The sequence below is a fragment of the Aristolochia californica genome, unplaced genomic scaffold, assembly GCF_029961685.1.
Source record: "Aristolochia californica isolate CCGP_79_NKW_82.1479 unplaced genomic scaffold, dmAriCali1.0.hap1 SCAF_5, whole genome shotgun sequence".
In the NCBI taxonomy this organism is placed as follows: domain Eukaryota; kingdom Viridiplantae; phylum Streptophyta; class Magnoliopsida; order Piperales; family Aristolochiaceae; genus Aristolochia; species Aristolochia californica.
In genome coordinates, this window is record NW_027182214.1 from 8,579,721 (window position 1) to 8,600,923 (window position 21,203).

Genomic DNA, 21,203 nt, shown 5'->3' on the forward strand with positions numbered 1-21,203 from the left:
ACAAATAAACCCCTAATGAATAGAAATTGAAAATAAACCCCTAATGAATAGAAATTGCAAATAAATCCCTAATGAGTCCATAACATTACTCCCCTCCTGGAGAACGAGCTTGTCCTCAAGATCAATGTATAATTGCCTGTTCGTACAAAAATTGAGCAACCTAGCAGAGGAGCAATTAATTTTTTTTTTTTTTTTTTATACTCGTCACCCGCTCAGAGCTCAGTCAAATATCATTGTCACCATTGACAAAATTTTGAGGATAATTAACTGTGAAAACATGCGCCGGATGTTGTGTTTCTGTCCATACTCCAAAGTTGTATTGCGACTGCTGTTGTTGCAAGGCAGTACCAATTCACAGTTGTTCTGCAGTATACTTTGTCTGACCAACAAGTCCTTCCATCTGAAAATGAAGGTGCAATGAGGCTCTTTATAAGCGCGGTAGTATGAGACAAATGCCTTGACTCCTTTCTCCATAAACCCACTAGTAACGTAACATATAAATATGGCCCACAACCATTCTCCAACAACCTGTCTAAGAGACCAGCAGCAATGGTAGAACCTCTCGCCGTTCCTGTGGAAAGATAGTCATCAATGTGGTCTTCTTCAAGAACGTCTTGATCCTTCTGCAAGCCATTCAACAAAACACCATAGGGTCCGTTTATTACTGAAGTATAAGTCACTCGATCTGGAATCAACCCTTTCCTTTGCATTTCTTTAAATAGAAGCTCGGCCTCCATGGCATGGACTTCTTGACATAATCCATAGATGAGTGTGCTGTAAGTGTGATGGTTTGGTAGACAAATATGCTTCATCATCTCATCAATCACTTTAAATGCAAGACTGGTGGCCCCACTCTTACACAACCCATCCATTAAAGTTGTAGAGGTTCCAACAGTGGGGAACAACCCATGTGCTGCAATTTCTGTACAGAGCTTTTCTACTTCTGGTAACCTATTCTGTGTGCAAAATCCATTAAATATCACATTATATGTATGCACCTTAGGTCTACAACTAATCTCCTTGATCTTGTCCAACAACGATAGTGCCAGGCCTATCGCCTCCCTCTTGCAACATCCATGTATTAAGGCAGTATAACTGATCTTTTTTGGATTTAATCCACATGCTGTCATTTTATTGAACATATCTAAAACCACATCCAACGTACCCCTTTTTAAGAATCCACAAATCAGTTATGTAAATGTCCACTCATCCGGTTCACATCCATTCTCTTGCATGAAATTCAGCAATCTCATTGCATTGTTCAGATTTCCCAATTTGCAATATCCATTTATCAAAGTAACCACACTATCCTGTAACATCTTGTTAAACAAGCCAATAGCAATTTTAAAGCAATCCACTCTAAACAAACCAGGGATCAAACCAGTGTGAGTTTGAATGTTAGCACAAACACATCTTTTTCTCATGTCAATGAGCAGATCACATGCTTCCTTGAGACAACTAGCCTCACAGAGAGATGTGAGTGGAAGTGTATAGGTAGAAGCCGTTGGACCAATGCCCTTGTCCACCATTTCCTTGATGAGATCCGGTGCTTTATAAATTATCCCAACATTGCAAAGACCATGAATCAAACACGAATAAGTAACAGAGTTGAGCTGAGAACCTGCCTTGACCAGTCTATCAAAAACCAGAGAAGCTGAATCGAAGCTGCCATTTGGACAATGCCTTGCGATTGCGTGGACGAGGTTGCCCCACTGGATTGTCGAGAAGGAGATGGGCACTGCTAGCTCGCCGGAATCCAATTTCCCCCAAAAATTTTTGCTGAGCCACGCCCACCCAATTTGGAAGTTGGGTTTCCTCGGTGCTGTCGAAAGGGGAATTGCGAGTGGGAGGTGATGGTCGGAAGTCACCTCCCACCGGACAAGTTCTCGACGACGCTTCCTCACTTTTCGGTGGACTCTTGTAGTTGCCGGTGTTGGTAGATTGTCGGAGAAAGAGGAGGGAGGGTCGGATTGATTCGCCGTGATTGAGGCAGATGGTAATACTTCCGTCTGCTGTGCGGGAAGAGGTGCTGCCGTCCGTGAGAAGGGGATTTGGGAGGTCGAACCCAAATCAGCTTGTATCGACGAGATTTGGGTAGAAATGTCTTCTGATTTCCCAAAATATGGGTCCCCACCTTTTGATTTCGGGAGTTCGGAAAGCTTTTCCGAGTTTGCAATCCGTCGGACTGGAAACATCCGTTGTGCAGGAAGGGTTATTGCTTCCCGAGAGGCAGGGGTGGGGGAAAAACCCTCCGGTGTGCATGATTTAGGGTCGCCGCCATCTAGTGTCGAAAGTTGGGGAAGCTTTTCTGTGACCCAGAGCTCCCGAATGGGCATTTTGGCCGATGAAGGTTGTGCTGGGCGCAGAGGAGCCCTAGGTGGGGGCGGGGTATGATGGCGCAGAAGTAGTGGAGGATGTGCTGGGCACAAAGGAGCCCTAGGTGGGGGCGGAGTTTGAAGGGGCAGAAGTCGTGGGGTTGGGATTGGAGGGAAATGGTGGTGCTCGGCCAGAAGAGTGGAACTGCCCGGCGGCGTTTGATCACGACCCATTTCCTCATCCAGTATTTGATCTGCTGTAATATGTCCTTCACGGCGTACATGTCCGCCTTGATTTCCTCGATGGCCTGATGCTGTTCTCCAATACTGGACGTTGTTCCACCAAATGTCGACGCAAATCCTCCCAGGAAAACGAATCGCCACGGTTGGTCCGCTCTGATACCAAGCTGGTACAGCCCATTCGGATCAACCACCGGACGAATTCTTCTAGCGTGGGGAGGAAGGGATTGAGCCTTGAAGGAGGCTCGACCTTGGACCTCAAAGGGAGAATCCGACCTTGACCTCTGAGGGAGAATCAGACCTGTAAAATATAATTTTCTCAATACTTACTTTCTTCATTAATCTCATGTCCCGAAAACATGCCAAAGGCCATAAGTTCTAAAATTACAAATAAACCTCTAATGAGTCCATAACAACTATTTCATCTTCATAGTGGATTACTGCAATGGTGAAAGACAGGATGTAGTCTCACCTTGAAGCGAACTTGTATAATCTTGTTTATTCTCGTGCTTGTTTTTCTTTTCTTTCGCAATTATTATTATAGCTCTCATTAGTTTTGAATTAGGGCATCTAATTCTTAACATATTTGTGAGTGGAAGTAATGGCGTAACAGAGGTGGATCATTTCCCGAGAATTTTAGTTTGGGAACCATCAGCTATGGTAACAAATTTATCCAAGAGATTAGGAGAGACAAAGTGGAGTAGATTTTTTTACTTGTGAGTTGGTCTGAGGCCCCTGAGTCAATTATCTAGGATGATAAGGAGAAAGTGGCAGATGCATTCCTGAAGCGGTGGTGGCAACAATAATTTAGGAGGAACTTGGACGAGAGACCACCAAAGTTTTTATTTTTTTGGAATAAGTCATACTTATCATCTGTAAGAGTCTTCTTTTATGTTGGTGGGGGCAGACTTATCATCCTTTGTAACACTTACTGAGACTTGATTAGCCTTGGCCCACTATGGCGTGCTATAGATTTTTTTATACTAATCGATAGTGTGGCCATATTTCCCATAGTGGGTGTTGTTGGAAGACAGGGCTCAAGTCCACCCGACCAAGGAAAACTCACATATCCAAGTGTATTAGAAGATAGGCCCAAACCCATAAGACCAAGGAAGACCTATGCATTTAAGAGATATAGAAGACGGGCTCAAGGCCCACAGATCAAGGAGAAGGCCCATAGGTCTACATACATTGATGGTAGGATGGTAAATAAAGGGTCATCTCATAGAGATGGCATTGATGTAATTAAATTAAAGTTCTAGGGTTAAAACCATAAACTCTAAATCCTAACTTCAAGGGTATTATTATAATATAATAGCTTCATAAATCTATAAATAGAGCTTCAGGGTTGATGTAATTCAATTAAAGTTCTAGGGTTAAAACCATAAACTCTAAATCCTAACTTCAAGGGTATTATTATAATATAATAGCTTCATAAATCTATAAATAGAGCTTCAGGGGCAGGGTTAGAAATTACAAATTCCATAACCCTTTCCTCCAGTTTTCTCCCAATGGGTTTCTCTCCCTTTTTCTCCAAGAGCTAAATTCATGGAGTCCTGAAAATCAACATGGTATCAGAGGTTTGATTTTTAGGACTCCAACTATGGTTTTTCAGAGTTTCATTCTCTTCCATGTACGGTTAGAAAGTATTTTTTTCTCTTCCTTTATATCTTAGTCTTGTGCATTATTTTTTTTTTTTGCTTTCTTATTTTGATTAAATCATAATCTTGAAGTCTTGAGTTCAATATCCATGCTTGTCATTATTTTTTGTCTGACGTCTCCATCCCCATCTAGTCCATCCTGTTCTATTACTATTTATCTAACTGTCTGATCGGTGCTGATTTTTCGTCCCTACTGATCGTCCAACAACTTCATCAACTTCTAAGCTGATAGTCCCTGCTTTCCTTTCTGTTGCTACATCGACAAAAAATTACAACCTCTCAGTTATGTCTGCTTGATAGCCATCTATCTTCGGAAGTTATACGTTCATGATCATATTTCCGAGAAGAGCCTCTGCTGCCTCTGAATATCCTCCTGAAGGTCTGCTATTTCGGCTCTGTTCGGCTGAGAGGCCAAAGACGCCGACATCTTGCAAATTTTTTTTTTTTTGTCCGAGCCGCATCAACCTAGTCCGAGTTAGATCAGAATATTTTTATTACTCTCACCTTCATTGGATTATTTCCTCTGCCGCATTATCTTCAGAAAATTATCACCGGGTCATCGCCGTGGCCGTGATGATACGTCTTAGCTCTCTCTGGTTTGTCGCTCTGTTCGACCGCGGGGAAAGACGACACTTCAGAGCAATGCCGATAGACACACTACTTACAAAAGATGAAGTGTGCCCTTCATCCAGCATGAGTTAAGATTGGAGTATGAAGCAATGTCTTAGCGGCTAAAAGTGATTTACTCTCACTGATATTATACCAGCTGGGCCTCATGAATTAGAGCACCATCGTGAGGGAGAGTGCTAGAAGAGGAAGACATATTATACAAAAAAAGATTTTACACAACATTTGCAGCAAGCTGGGAGTGTATATTGTTCTCTCACCCCCAACTTGAGGGGGAGTGTTGGAAGACTGGGGCCCAAGTCCACAGACCAAGGAAAGTTCACATATCCAAGTGTATTAGAAGATGGGCCCAAGCCGATAAGACCAAGGAAGACCCATACATTTAACAGATATAGAAGATGGGTTCAAGGCCCACAAATCAAGGAGAAGGCCCATAGGCCTACATACATTGATGGCAGGTTGGTAAATAAAGGGTCATCTCATAGAGATAGTATTGATGTAATTAAATTAAAGTTCCTACATCAAATTAAAGTTCCAGGGTTAAAACCCTAAACTCTAAACCCTAACTTTAGGGGTATTATTGTAATACAGTAGTTTCATAAATCTATAAATAAAGCTTCAGGGGGAGGGTTAGGAATCACAAATTCCATAACCCTTCTTCCTCCAGTTTTCTCCCTATGGGTTTCTCTCCCTTTTTCTCCATGAGTTAAATTCACGGAGTCCTGAAAATCAACAGGTGCATTCCTTGCCTTCTATTCTAGAGGAACCATTCCTTCCACCGCTTCCTCATCCTCCTCTATAATTTCTTCCACAACCTCAATCGCAGTCAATTGATATTCCCCTATTCCTGGAGTACATAGTGGATGTTGCATCAATGGGAGAAGGGGAAGAGGAGTCTGGAATTCAGAGTAATGTGCCACATACATCATCAAAGGTGGGAATAGCAAAGCGCTAAGGAGTTGTATTTTAGCAACCTCAAGATATGGCTTAATGTTTTCTAGGTAAATGGCAGTTGCTAAGGTTTACTTTTGCTTGTCTTGGACAGAGACATCAATGAAATTAGGCTGAGCAAGCTTCCCTTCAGAAGAAGGCCTCTTAATTGAGACAAATATTAATGAATATTTTTTCCTTTTTTAGTATTGAATATACTGAGGAGAATATCATATGGCCTTTGTAAGTTTTTGGAGATAGGGTACAACTTAGCCCATATCTTCAAGTTTGGTTAGGTGACCAAGTAGGTCCCTTGTAATAATAAATCGTTGAACCATTTTGGAGTAACTCCAGTAATTTGATTTCCTTTGCAAAGGTATGGTGGTAATCTTGAGAATATAATTCTTTCTACCCATGTATTCTTCGGCCATAAAAGGCAATTCAAGGGTAATAGTGTACTCAAATGCGAAGTAGCCTAAATAAGCGGCTTGTTGAATCGAGTGAAGCCAAGAGTACCTCAGGTATATGGGAGGAGAACCCGAGCTTATCAAGCCTTTTAGGAAAGAAGGGAACTCTCTTAGGCAGGTAAACTTTCTGGCAAAAAATTTCTATAATTAATTCTCTAGTCTTCCTTTTAGAGAATAGCAAAAATCAATCAACAAGTATGAAATCAAGTAATGTAAGGTGACATTCCATGTAAGATCTTTCCAAGATCATTCCAAAAATATATTTGACTCCAGCTTGGAATAAACTAGCCTAGTTCAATCCCTCATGAGTTAGGCAAGATATGATTGATTTAAAATTAAACAAATCAAGCCTACTCAAGAAGATGTTGATTGAATGTGAGATCTCAAAAAACATCAATATGTCTTCAAATAGATTGGCGCCAACTAGCTTTTCCAAATGACCTCTTCCTTAATTATTTTGTGTTTGCTTCTTTTTATGTAAAACACTATTCTATTCTTGATTTTTCAAGAACAAGCAGCCAACTCATGGCTTTGAATCAAACAAGGTTTGACCTCCATGTTTTTAAAAACCTCTGCAATACTTTGCACAAAAAAACAGCCTTCTTCTTTTAGCTTTTCCTTTCTTTTTTTTTTAATTAAAAATTGATGAACCTTGGCATGAGAGATGATCATATCTCTGTAATTTTCATATGAGAGCCACGACCTCAAAATATTTCTCCAAAAAAAAGTTACAAAACCAAGTAGAGTTCTAACTCTTCAAACAACTCGGTTAATGGAGAAGCTTAGCATAGAAGCTAAGTAATTAAATTTTAGAAATCTAATGGATAAAAAACCACTCTTTATAGGCTCGAGAACTTTTTTCTTGATCATAAAATCATGTTCCCATGAAATAATAACTCTTCATGCAAAAAATCTCAACATAAACTGACTCTCTGCCAAGAACTTGCACACTGACAAAAACAGCCTTGGCAAACTTCTTCCAATCCAATATGCATAAATCTCTATACTGTCATATGATGAAGAGAGTAATATTACATCTCGGAACCATCTTCTAGAGATAATAAAACCAAAAGCATGAAGTCATAATAACAAGAATGAAAAATAAACTTATCTTAATGAGCTTCAATCTTGCTTCACAAAGAGCCTTCTATGAGTAGCTTTGATCATAACTTCTTTAAGCATCCTTTTGACGTGGGGGTCCTAAATTTAATGCTCTGATACCATGCTGAATTTAGGACCCAATTCTTGAAACCTCGAGCAAGATGAGAGAGGGAGAAGAGAGGGAGAGAGAAAATAATAAAAGAGCAAAGAGAGAGAGAGAGAGAGAGAGAGAGAGAGAGAGAGAGAGAGAGAGAGTAGAGAGGAGAGAAGAGAAAAGGGAGAAGAGAGACATTAGGCTAGGAGAGAGATTCTTCCATGTGTTGAATTTATAGAAAAGTGAAATACTTCATTGACATCAATAACTTGTTGTAATCAGAGTACATTAACCTCTATTTATAATAGAGGAAGGATGTAGAGTCCATATACAACTTATCATTCAATCCTAATTACATTGCAACTCTAACTCTTCAATTTAAGTAAGTCCATCTAAAAAACAAGAAGACTAGCTTGAGTAGAACTAGGACTCCTTCTCGATCTTCCAACTTATGTGATAAGGATGCCAGCTCATGGTAATCATTGTGGGTCCTACTTCTTATGGGCTTGGGCCCATCTTGTGGGCCTTCCTTGGTCATGTGGGCTTGAGCTTATCTTCCAACACTTCCCCTCAAGTTGGGGGTGAGAGAACAACATGAACTCCCAGCTTGCTGCAAATGATGTATAAAATATTTTTGTATAAAATGGCACATCTTCCAATATGCCTTCATCTTCCAATACTTCCCCTCACGTTGTTCCATCCTTCCATGAGGCCCTACGACATTATAAGTGAGAGTAAAAATCACTTCTAGTTGGTAAGCCATTGCTTCATACTCCAGTCCTAATGCTGGATGTAAGGCACACTCCACTGCTGTCGGTAGTGTGTCTATCGGCATTGCTCTAAAGTGTCCACCGCCGTGTCCCTCCACAGGACAACGACTCTGAAGTGGTAGGAAACATAAAAACCATTACAGGGGGGGGGGGGGGGGGGGGGGGGGGGGGGGGATAACATAGATGTAATAATAAGTTTCTCCGTCATGGTTTCCCGAAAGAGAACCCAAGAAATAATGTCCCCAAAGAGACATAATAGAAGCAACTGTATATAACACGACCATCTTCCAACACATATAACATGAACCAAATAATAAACTTTGCAAAAGAACTCATGAAATTATCTGATATAAAAATTTCTTCTTTGATGCACAAGCTTCATTTTTTGTGCTCCCCCTTTCTTGAATATTTTTGTCACGTAAACTTATTCACAACATATGAAATAAAGTACCTCTTTCTTGTACTTCTTCTACTTCTCCCCCTCAAGTTGGGAGGTAATGGTAGTGATCCCAACTTGAACCAAATATCATAGATGTAGCCATAAGCTCAAATAAAAGATATTTATAAATAAGCCCTCAAACATGGGATAAGTGAGATATTTTTTTATATATCAACTAAAAAAGTGACGTAAAACAATGGGCATAAATTTGGAATTTTTAATACAACAGAATACCAACATGACCTTTGATTCTTCCAATGTGAATATATCTTTAAATATAGATCAAATTGACATGAAATTTTCTTCATCTGAAACTAGACTTAAATAAATTTCATCCAAGCATAAAATCTCTTCATAAAATATAATTATTAGAAGATAAATAATCTAATAAGTTTCGGTCTCTGTCATATGGCCGAACTAAGTTTTGTTTCTCCTATTTTCCAGAACGACCATTGACTATTCCAAGATTAATATCTCCTTATAGAAAAATAATAGCGAGAATAAGTTGAATATTTAAGAAAATAGACTTACGTATATTTCTTTTGATATATAATTCTCCATATAAAGTCTCTTTCTTGATAACATAAAATACCTCAGAAGTTGAGGCTTTCTGCTGCCACTCGAACCTCTTTTTCAATATGACCTTTGCTGCTTCAAATATCGATTTGTCATTGTAGATAACTTAGATAAAAAATTGGTTGAATAAGTAAAAAAATATACTTACAGATATTTCTTTTGATATATATTTCTCCATATAAAGTCTAGTTCTTGATAGCAAAAAATACCTTGGAATCTGAAGATTGTTGCTGTTGCTCTAACCTTTCTGCAATTTGACCTTCACTCATTCAAATATCTATATCTCTTATAGATAACTCCGATTGGAACAAATAGGTTTTATTTGAAAAGTAGACTCAAATATATTTCTTTCAATATATAACTTACAATATTAAAAGCTACGTATATAGGTGAAAATCGTAAAACAAACTACAGGTGTAGGGACTGAAAAAACATAACTACAAACCTAGACCTAGGGTTTAGAGAAAAGGATCACATTACCTCCATGAGTTGAGCAAGTCAACTCACAGAACCTGCTCTGATACCATGTTGAATTTATGAAAAAGTGAAATACTTCATTGACATCAATAACTTATTGTAATCAGAGTACATGAACCTCTATTTATAATAGAGGAAGGATGTAGAGTCCTTATACAACTTATCATTCAATCCTAATTACGTTACAACTCTAACTCTTCAATTTAAGTAAGTCTATCTAAAAAACTAGAAGACTAACTTGAATAGAACTAGGAGTCCTTCTTGATCTTCCAACTGATGTGATAAGGATGCCAACTCATGGTAATCATTGTGGGTCTTACTTCTTATGGGCTTGGGCTCATCTTGTGGGCCTTCCTTGGTCATGTGGCCCATCTTATAATAATCTTAGATATGTGGGCCTTCCTTGGTCGTGTGGGCTTGAGCTTATCTTCCAACACCACGAATTTGAGAAGAGGAGATCTTGATTGAAGCTTCAACCAAGACCCCTATTTATACTATTTCCATTACATATTTAGGGAAACTCCTCAAATCAATTAGGATCCTTAATTACATCAATCATGATTAGCTAAATTATATCAATCAATTACATTAATCAAGGAAGATTGCCAAATCTTCCAACTCATGTGATGAGGATTCCACCTTGTGTGATGACTCATCATGCCATCTCTTTGTAGGCATGATAGGTTTGGTCCCACCTTCTAACAATTAATAAGTGTGGATACATATTACAATCAGTGATAGACTTAAAACCTATAAATTCATGAGGCAAGCATTCTCAATGAGTTTGTTCCAAGAGTAACACTCCAAAATATACGCATGAATCTTTCTCAATTATAAGTTTTTTTGAAACATTGAGAAAGTGGGGAATGCATCAACTAATGAACAAGGAAAACTACTCATTAGACTAAATTGTTCAACTATGTATTTAGTTAGTAGGCCTTTTTCCCTTTAAAGCTAATTATTCTAATTAGGCATGGATAGATTCATATTAATTTCTTTTAGTGATTGAGATGGACTTTCAATTCTAAAGAAGAATTTATAATGTCCATGTTGACATGAGTCAACCACTTGAGCCAGAACCACTTACTTTGTTGGTAGATGGGCCCAAGACCACACGACCAAGGAAGACCCACACGTCCACATGTGTGGAAGAGGGGCTCAAGCCCACAGACCAAGGAGAATGCCCACAAACCCTCACAATGGTGGCATGGTGGTAAATAAAGAGTCATCTCATAAAGATGACACTAATGTAATTAGTTTATATTTTATGTCTCTTATTCACTCTTACTAGGGTGAAGGGTATTCTTATAATATTAGTACTTTTGATATTTATAAATACAACTTAAGGGAGGGCTTGAAAAGTCCATTACCCTAATCTTCCTCCTCTTTTTTTCAAATTCGTCACTCTTCTTCTTCTCCTCCTTAAACCTTCTCTCCACTATTCTTCTTCTTCTTCTCACGTCTTAACTCTCTTCTATCGATTATACATCATGGAATCCTAAGTTTCAACATTGTATCAAAGTAGGCAATGATCTGAGATATAAAAGGAGAAGAATATGGAGAAAAAGATGGAGAAGAAAGGGAGGAAGAAGAAGAAGAAGAAAAAAAAAGAGGAGTTTCTCATTTTTTTATTTGATTGGATGTTTCAATCTTTTGCCATATTTTTTATATATCAAATTATATACCTTTGAAAATGTTATTTATGAAAAAGAGAAATACTTCATTGTCTTATTATAATAAGAGTACATGAACCTCTATTTATAATAGAGGAAGGTAGTAGAGTCCAATTACAATAAAACTACCTTTGTCCCAATTACACCCAAACTCTAACACTTAAAGATAAGTCCTAACATAAATAAATAACTCAATATAAATAGAAGACAAACATAACTCAAACTAGAATTCTTCTAAGATGTGATCATAAGATAAAAATGTCAGATCATGGTTATCTTTGTGAGTCCTTCTTGATCTTCCAACTAGCTTGTGGGTTATCTTTATGAGTCCTTGATCCTCCAACTTATGTGATAAGGATGCCAACTCGTGTTAATCATGGTGGATGTTATGGAGTCCATAGCATTTAGAGAAGATAGATTGGGGTTTATTTGCAATTTCAAGTCATTAGGGGTTTAATTGCAATTTCAATTCATTAGGGGTTTATTTGTAATTTGTTGAACTTATGGCCTTTAGCATGTTTTCCCTAATTCCCTATATAGGGACGTGAGATGAATGAAGGAAGGTAAGCATTGAATCAATTAGTTGTAATCAGGACAGATTCTCCCTTCTGAGGTCTAGGTCTGATTCTCCCTTTGAGGTCCAGGGTTGAGCTCTCTCCGAAGGCTCAAAACATCACAACAATCCTCCATATTCATCGTCTTCCTCATGTGTTAGATCCGGGGTGTAACATCTTGGTATCCGAGCTGGAACACGATGTGCCACGAAGACCCATGGTTGGTGATGCACAACAAATCGAAGAAATGGCTGCAGCAGGCATTGCAATGGAAGAGATACAGAAATGGCGTGCCTCCTGGGTGAAGTATTGGCTATCAACGGAGTATCGAGAGGCATTCGCTCGAGAAGCAGTCTCGGATGGGAAAATAGACCACGGCCCGAAAAAATCAAACACATCGTCTTGTTTACTGGCCGAAGTACCTGCGGAAGATTTGGGGGCGACCTCAAATCCGACACTGGGAACCATGAAAATCGCTGAGAAGGACACAAATCAGATTTCGAACTCAGACCTTCTGCAATCAGACAACGGTGATTTGAGGAAATCGGAAAGGTTTTCTACCAAAATCTCCTCAGTACATGCTGATTTGGGTTCAACCTTACCAATCCCCTTCTCATGACCAACAAAATTTTTTTCCCCACCGCAGATGGAAGCATTTCGATCTGTCTCGGTCACAGTGAATCAGTTAGGGTATCCCTCCTCTGTCTCCGAACAGCTACCAGCACCGAAAGCAACAAGAGTCCACCAAAAAAAGAGGAAGCGCCGTCGGAAACAAATCCAGTGGGCTCTGGCTTCCGGATTCTCATTCTCAGCCTTAACCTTGCCCTCAGACACCCAGTGGGGAACCATATCCAACAAAATTGGGGGTACGCTTCTGACACGCCATCTATTTTTAGTTCAGATCGGTGGTTCCATGCGGTTGAAGGGCCTCCAAGGGGCTGAGCAGTAGCAACGCTGCTTGGAAATTGGGAACGAAAGTTCTCTGTTTTGGGAAGCAACGAACTAGTGCCCAAATGAGGGAATTTCGGCTTGGGTATATGCAAGTCGAGATAAAAATTTTGGGAGGATGTCGGGCTCCATTAAAATTTTTTTTTGGGGACCTCTGAATTTTTTTCTAGTGGCTTGGTTGTTCTACTGCTGCGCACAGTTCCAGTGCGTCTATTCGTTGTCCACTTGAGTTTAATTTTCAATTGCTGAGACCAGTGTGCACGTCCCGTATTTATTTGTGCTTTATGTGATGCTGAATTTTTTTTGGGGAAGGGTCTATTTCACTGTTGATGAGCACAGTGGCTTGGGTAAAGTTTCAACACATGCTATTCTCTATGCTCAACTAATCATCGATGGACAGGAGCATGGAGTGAATGGTTTTCTTGTGCAACTACAAAGTTTGGAAGTTCAATCCCCTCTTCCAGATAGTAAAATTGGTGATATGGGGATGCAATTTGGAAATGGAGCTTACAATATCATAGATAATGGTATCTTGCTGGTTCATCATGTGCAAATACCAAGAGATCAGATGTTGATGTGTGTTTTGCAAGCCACACAAGCAGGGTAGTGTGTTCAATCACATGTTCCAAAACAACTTATTTATGGGAACCGCAGTGGTGATGTTCAATTTTCTGTCAAGCATGAGCAGCAACTGGATTGTGGTGGTGGCTACCTGCAGTTGTTAAGCATTGATGTGGATCAAAAGAACTTTGGTGGAGAGCCTCCATACAACATTATGTTTGGACCTGACATAGGTGGCTACGCACTAAGGTTCATGCGATCTTGACCAGTGATGGGACTCACCACTTGCGAAATGAGGTTTTCAATTTCAATCCAGATGATCTATTAACAAAATCCCTTTCAAAGACTAGTATCAATGTGCCAGAAAGTCCAAATTTTCCACGTCAATCAGTGCTAGAATCTCTCCTCCCCAGGAAGACTCCTCATTGATTGCTGAAAACATTGAAAGCTTGCTCCAAAGTGAAATAAGGGACTTCTGCCTCTGTTGTGCTAGACTGGCTTCTTTAGAAAGGGAGGCTGGAGCTTTGATGTCTTCACTCCCAAGTAATCTATCTTTTGCAGCAAAAGTGGCCTTCCGAGAATTATCCGAAACATTGTATAGCTGTCCAGATGGTGGTTTGGAGGGAACAATCCGCTGTGAGTGTCTACTAGGAGTGGAGATAATGCCACTTTTCTTCATGTGGATGCATGCAGATGATGCTAAAATTCTCATCCTGGTTCTTGAACGAGTTTGCATGATTCTACAGCTAACATGGATCCGGCAGACTCAATATGTTGAATGTTTGGGGGATGCATCTTTACCAGTTTGCAAGTGGCTCGAAGGGTTGCAGTTCAAGGGGGCTGGTTATAGCCATTGTGCAACAAGTGAGCTTGGAAGCATTCCTGCACAGGCAAGGAAGGAGAAAAGTCTGATGAGTTCTTTTGAAAATGTTGCTGCAACTCCCATGGAAGTTTATCCAGCACTACCTGCAAAGAAGATTAACAGGGAAGCAGAGGCAGCACTTGAGACACAGGTTACTGCCTTGGCCCGTCTTCAAATTGACTCAGCTTCATACTTACAGAAAGCGTTACGAGTGAATGTTGTCACTCTGTGAATAGAGGTCTTTCATCCCCTTAAATCTGTACTTCCCATTTTCCAAAGTCGTTTGGGGGCACTGTTGTTTCTTATTTCTGCTTTACTTTCTCGAGGACTGGAGTCAGTCCAAGCAGACAGGGACGACCCTAGCCTTCCATTGGTTACAACTCCTTTTGGACATGCTTCACAAGAAATTGTGAACCTACTGCTTTGTGGATGAGGTGTTCCAAACGTGTTTGATGGCTGTATGGATTTAGGAGGAGGCATGTCTCTGAATGGAATACCAACAAGTGTGGAGGTTGGATTCCTTTGTCTGTTGGAATCTCTGAATTTCTGCAAGGTTGGGCAGCTCCTGAAATGCCTCAGGTGGCCCCTTTGGGGTTGTCGGCCGTGAATCCCACTATACGGTGCTGTTGGCTCTGCTTATCTCCGTGCATGATCAAAATGAATTGGAACAGCGGGAATCTCTAATCAGGAGGGTGTTTGATGCACAAGATCAAAGTGGTGAAGGAGGTTTCATTAGTGTTGAGGGCATCCACCAAGTCCTCAGAAAAGCAAAGATAAATTGACCCGCTGACAAGCTTGACCGTTTATGCAGTTCAAGGTTCATTGTCTGGAGTGAATTTTGGTAGGTATTATTGGAGGTAGAGAGAAGCTTGGGAGGTTTAAAGGATTCCGCAGGTTCGATGGGGAGGAAGTAGACATGCCCCTGCTCAACCTATTACGTTTGCTCTAATGGTACTATGATCAAAGCAGCTGCCAGCTCTTGCTCTAGATTCCATGGTGGTAATTGTCTCCATGGCTCCATGCCGCTCCTCAGCTGCCAAAATGCAATGATGTTGTTGTTCGGGAATGGAAACTCAAATACCCTACCTCCAAGTGAGGTGATTGTGTTGTGATCGACCTTAGAAGGTAAAAAAAAAAAAATTTTTTTTTTTTGCTCCTCTTGTTCGATGCTCTAGTTTTGTAGTCCAGAGGACTGCCTCCGATCTTGCGGTTGACACTGGTGCAAGCATGGATCCAGACGTTGGCACGGGCAAGCAGACCAACATTCGAGCTTGAGGGCATGCTCGTTCTCTAGGAGGGGAGTGATGTTATGGACTCCATAGCATCTAGAGAGGATAGATTGGGTTTATTTGCAATTTCAAGTCATTAGGGGTTTAATTGAAATTTTGATTCATTAGGGGTTTAATTGAAATTTGTTGAACTTATGGCCTTTGGCATGTTTTCCCTAATTCCCTATATAGGGACGAGACATGAATGAAGGAAGGTAAGCATTGAATCAATTAGTTGTAATCAGGTCGGATTCTCCATTTGAGGTCCAGGGTTGAGCTCCCTTTGAAGGCTCAAAATATTACAACAATTCTCCCTATTCATTGTCTTCCTTGCGTGTTAGATCCGGGGTGTAACAGATGGGTCCTAATTATAACAAGGGATATGTTTGGCTAAGTTATAGTAAGGTAGATTAATTTTCCAATAAGTCTTTAAAATCTTCTGACATCTACCTCATCTCCTTCTTCACTGTGTAACTTTGTGTTTGGATTCATAGGTTAATCAAGAGGTTTACAGCCTAGCATACCTATTTCTTCCGACATAAATAACACATATTTTCTTTGTGATAAAATTATGTCATGTCTAGATTACAAAACCTCTATGCCAAGAAAATATTTCAGCAACACCAAATTCTTGGTTTGAAATATTTTGTTGAGTTGATCTTTTGTCTTCTGAATTTCATATTTATCACTTCTTGTCAAGATAATGTCATCCACATAAATAGAAATAAGTATTATACCTGATCTAATATGTTGACAACTACTAAAGTATCAGTTTCACACATTTTGAATTTGAGACCAAGGATCACCTTGCTAAATTTTCAAACCATGCTCAAGGGATTGTTTTAAGCCATAAATAGATTTTCGAAATTTGCATACTTTCTCCCCCTCAACCACAAAACCAGATGGTTGTAACATGTAAACTGCTTCTTGGAGACCTTTATTTAAAAAAGGAAATTGTAATGTCGAGTTGATGAAGATAACAATGAAAATTTATAGCAAGGGAAATAAGAACATGTACCAAGTTAAGTTTAACAAGCAGTGAAAATGTTTCTTTATAATCAACTCCATAGGATTGAATGTATCCCTTGCTACTAATGAGTTTTATAAATTAGTGGAGGGTATGCAGTTATAAGATAGCAAGTGGTGAGAATCGCATAGGGCCAGTAAAAGTGTGGAACATTCATTGAAACTAAAAGAGCTTGAGACACTTCTAAAGATGCCTATTTTTCTTTAAACTACACTATTTTGTTGAGGTATATTGACACATGAAGTTTGGTGAGTAATGATCTTCTATTTACAAAATGATTGAAAGGAGTGAGAGAGATACTTTTTAGCATTACCAAACCAAAATACCTTTATTTTTTCTGAAATTTATTTTCTACCATGCATAGATTGAAGTAAATGTGTTGAGTACCTCAAAATATTCCTTTATTAAAATGAGCCAAGTGACATGAGAATTATCATCACATAGATGAAAAAAATATCTTGAATGAGAAACATTTGGTATATTACGACACCTCCATATATAAAAATGAATCAAAGAAAAGGGACTACTACTCTAGTCATTTGGGTGACAAGAAAAAATAGTTCTCTAATGTTTACTTAATTGACAAAACTTATATGGTGATTATTTAACTAAATGTAAAGCTAGAATGAGATATTGTAATGTACGTAGAGACAGATGATCTAGCCTAGTGTGCCATTGGACAACTTATTGTTCTAGTTTGACAAGAGCTGAGATGAGCTTAATGTCAAGATAGTAAAGTCATCTCTCATGGCCTCCATTAATCACTTTTTTGGTCTGGTAATCTTGAAATACATAATGAGTGGCACAAAAATTTACAAAACATCTAACTTTCTTAGTAAGTATACTGACTGACATGAGACTCAAAGAAATTGTGGAACAAAGAGAAACACCAAATAGAGGTATAGAAGAAGAATGATTTGAAACACCTATCTCATGAACTTGTGTTTGAGATCCTTTTTCAATGGAAACTAATTGCGGAGTAGGACAAGGGGAGATTTTAGAACGTACCGATTTTCCTTGTAAGATGTTCAAAGCTCCACGATAAATAATCCAGGAAGGAGAAGAGTCACGTAAGAAGGTAAACAACCTACCTATGCTGGCGATGGTGGTAGAAGAGGTGCTTGGATGGGTGATGAACACACTTTTAAATATTTGCAGGACTTCATAATGTTCTTAAGTGTTTTTTTTGTTTGTTTTAGAATAAGCCTCTTTTTGTTCTTTCGGTTCATAATTTTTGGTTTGACCATGACACTTCCAACTCTTTTCTCATTCATCATTGAATAAATCATAGTAAATGTCAAAAGAAGGATTAAGGAACCAGACATACCTCATCCTCTACTGGAATTACCACAACCTTTTCTCCCTCTACCCCAACCTCTTCAAGTATTAGAGGGTCCTCTTCCTTGACAAAACATGTCAGATGATTATGTGTGTTTGGGATCTGGGACTTTTGAGTCTTCTTTGACAGGAATGGGATACATTGCAAAACATCTATCATCAAAAGATGGTTTAGTTGTGGAACTAAGGATTTGAGATTTTGTGACCTCAAGATAAGATTTCATATTGGCCAAAAAATATTTCCAACCAACACTTCTCATTATTTTTCTTGGATGGTCACATTAGTCAAGTATGGTTGTGCCAATTTCCAATCTTGTAAGTAACTCTTGAATTTTTCAAAACAATAAAATAAATAAATAAATCATTGAGATTACCTCCTTATTTGAGATTATACATGACTTGGAAAATATCATAAAGTCTTTCAAGACAATCAGTAGTAGAATATATCTTGGCATATGTATCCCAATTAATTTTATCCATATCTAGGAGCACAACATTATTGGCCACACTTTCTTATGTGCTATTAATTAGCTAGGTTATGACTAAGATATCTTCTTTGAACCATCTTTTATAGCTGACATCTTCCTCATTAATGAGAGGAGGAGATTTTACAATGTGATCAGCAAGATCTTTTGTGATAAGGAATCTTTTAACTAATTAGGCCCAAGGGAGGTAGTTTGGTACCCCTTTTAAGGGTTTGTCGTTAAGAAAGTTAGTTTTTCCAAGTCCCATAGAAGGAAACTCACTATTTTCAGCCATCGTAAAAATAGACTTGGATTTAAAAGATTCAATTAATGATTTTAAAAAGAAAAGAACGGTGAAGATTCCAAGACATTAAACTTAGAAAATCAAGCTTTCCTTGCTAATTGAGCATAGGATTCAATGGAGGGAATTAAAGGATAATAATGTTTGGCTTTTTTGGTCCTTATCTGTTGGAAGATGGGCTCCAACCCACACAACCAAGGAAGGCCCACATATGTAAAAGTATTATAAGATAGGCCACACGACCAAGGAAGTCCCACAAGATGGGCCTAAGCCCATAAGAAGTAGGACCCACCATGATTACCACAAGTTGGCATCCTTATCATACACGTTGGAAGATCAAAGACTCACAAAGGCATCTTTATCTTATGGTCACGTCCAAGAAGAGTTCTAGTTTGAGTTATGTTTGTCTTTTATCTATATTGAGTTATTTAATTATGCTAGGACTTATCTTTAAGTGTTAGAGTTTGAAGGTAACTGGGACAAAGGTAGTTTTATTATAATTGGACTCTACTACCTTCCTCTATTATAAATAGAGGTTCATGTACTCTGATTATAATGAGTTAATGAAATCAATGAAGTATTTCTCTTTTCCATAAATTCAATATTATCTTTTCCAAAATAAAGGAACTTGATGCTAAAAATCAGCACTTGAAATCTGGAAATAATTCATAAGGTTTCCCTTAAAGCGCTTGAGGAACTATAAAAGGAAAAACCTTAATTGAAGCTGTCAAAAGACGCAATTATATCCATGTGAAATCCAGCCATATAACCAAAAATAAAATCAGCCATGTTCAGAGATCTTTGTGGTTGAAAAAAAATTAATCAGAAAGAGTGACTGAAAAGAATTTGTGCATGAGAAGGCTAAAGAAAGTAATGAAAATTTGATGTTTTCTCAAGTTTAGAACTTGTGCATGAGAAGAAAAAAGCAACAAGAATCATAAAATTGAACTTGAATAAAGAAAGGCTAAGAGTTGATCGTCCTTTCCAAAAAAACTCAACCAATCAAAAGATTTAAAGAGACTAGAAACTTATCTTTAAGAGGAAGACAAAAGTCATTCATAAATCTTCCATGATCAACATGAATTTTCGTCTCAACATGCTCATTCTTCAGCTAAGAAAAACTTTCTAGTAGACTTCAAGCAAAGCCCTAGAATGTTGGCTCAGATACCATGGCAACTTCTAGGGCTTTCTTACTTAATTACAAAGGTCTAAAGAGAAGAAGAGAAAGAGGAAAACTGAAAGAAGAAGAGAGGAGAGAGCTCTAGATCATGGGAGAGAAAGAGAGGAACTCATAAGAGAGAAGGAGAGGAGAAGGAGATAAATCTCAAAAGAGGAAAGAAACCAAGAAAACAAGACCAAGGTTGTGAGTCTTAAAGATCAGTCATGTCATTGAGGCTTATTTATAGTTGTGAGTAGGTGTTTATAATGACTATAATGCCCTTAGAGCTACATACTAAAAAATAAAAGGACATATAAAGACATAAACAAGCTTTTAAAATTAGAAATATGTGCCACCTTTTATTGGCATTCTTCTTATTTACCACTTTTGTCATCCTATATGTGGGTGTCATTTTAACAATTTCAGACAAGCATGAGTGTTTACTATCTTCTATGCATCAATATCTCTATGTGTATTCTATTTGGAATATAAAGAGTTATACTCAATGTTCATAGAAAAATTAGATTCTAGTTTATCCTATACATTCTTAGTAGATTTACAAGATAAAAATGAATCTAGAATTTCATTACTTAAGGATCTAAGTAACAGTTTCATAGCCTTGATATTGTCATCTACTTTGCAATGATAGGTCATCCCAATCACATTGGTGTAGGAATAAATCTTCCCTTTTTTGTTTCCAAATGGGATAAATGGTCCATGTATGTTTCATTCTCATAGTTCAAATACAATAAATTGGATAAAATATTCAAGTCTAACTTCCACCATTGGTATTGTGATTCATCAAATCTAGGTGGTAGATTTGGATTGTGATCCTCATGGAATACCATATCTTCTTCAAATGTAATAAAAATCAATTGAATTAAATTAAGTGGAATTTGGATTTCAATTGGTTTGAATCTAGCTTGGATACCAATTATTGACCCAGGAGGCATCTCAAGAGGGGGAATTAATTACATGGAAATTTTAAATTTTAAACACAAGAAAAACATAAAGTATATCAAATAAGAAACCAAAACTTACCACAAATGAGGCAAAAAAAATTGTCATCAATGTTCCCCTAACGGTAATCATTGCCCTACAACCCTTAGGATAATTCACTATTCTCTTTCAAATTAAAATTACAAAAGGATACATGCCTCCTTTGGGCCTATTTGATGCAATTCCCAATTGCACACCCGAAATCTCTCAAGAGATTTCATGTACAACAGTTACACTTTGGCTCATGACAGCCCTCACTCTAGATTATAGGTTTCGTAAAACCTTTATAAGGAAAACTAAAACTATACAACTGGAAACTAAAATATAAAACTATATGGAGAGATATTTGATC

At 38.3% G+C, this 21,203-nt stretch overlaps 1 protein-coding gene across 1 annotated transcript; it reads right to left on the minus strand.

The window, feature by feature from the left end:
- Positions 1-219: 219 nt before the first annotated feature.
- On the minus strand, positions 220-1,130 carry LOC137965218 (pentatricopeptide repeat-containing protein At1g62680, mitochondrial-like). The gene is made up of 2 exons (XM_068811580.1): positions 529-1,130; positions 220-400 (listed from the first exon to the last, which is right to left on the minus strand). Exons 1-2 carry the CDS (start codon positions 1,128-1,130, stop codon positions 220-222), a joined length of 783 nt encoding a protein of 260 aa, XP_068667681.1.
- Between the last annotated feature and the right edge of the window lie 20,073 nt (positions 1,131-21,203).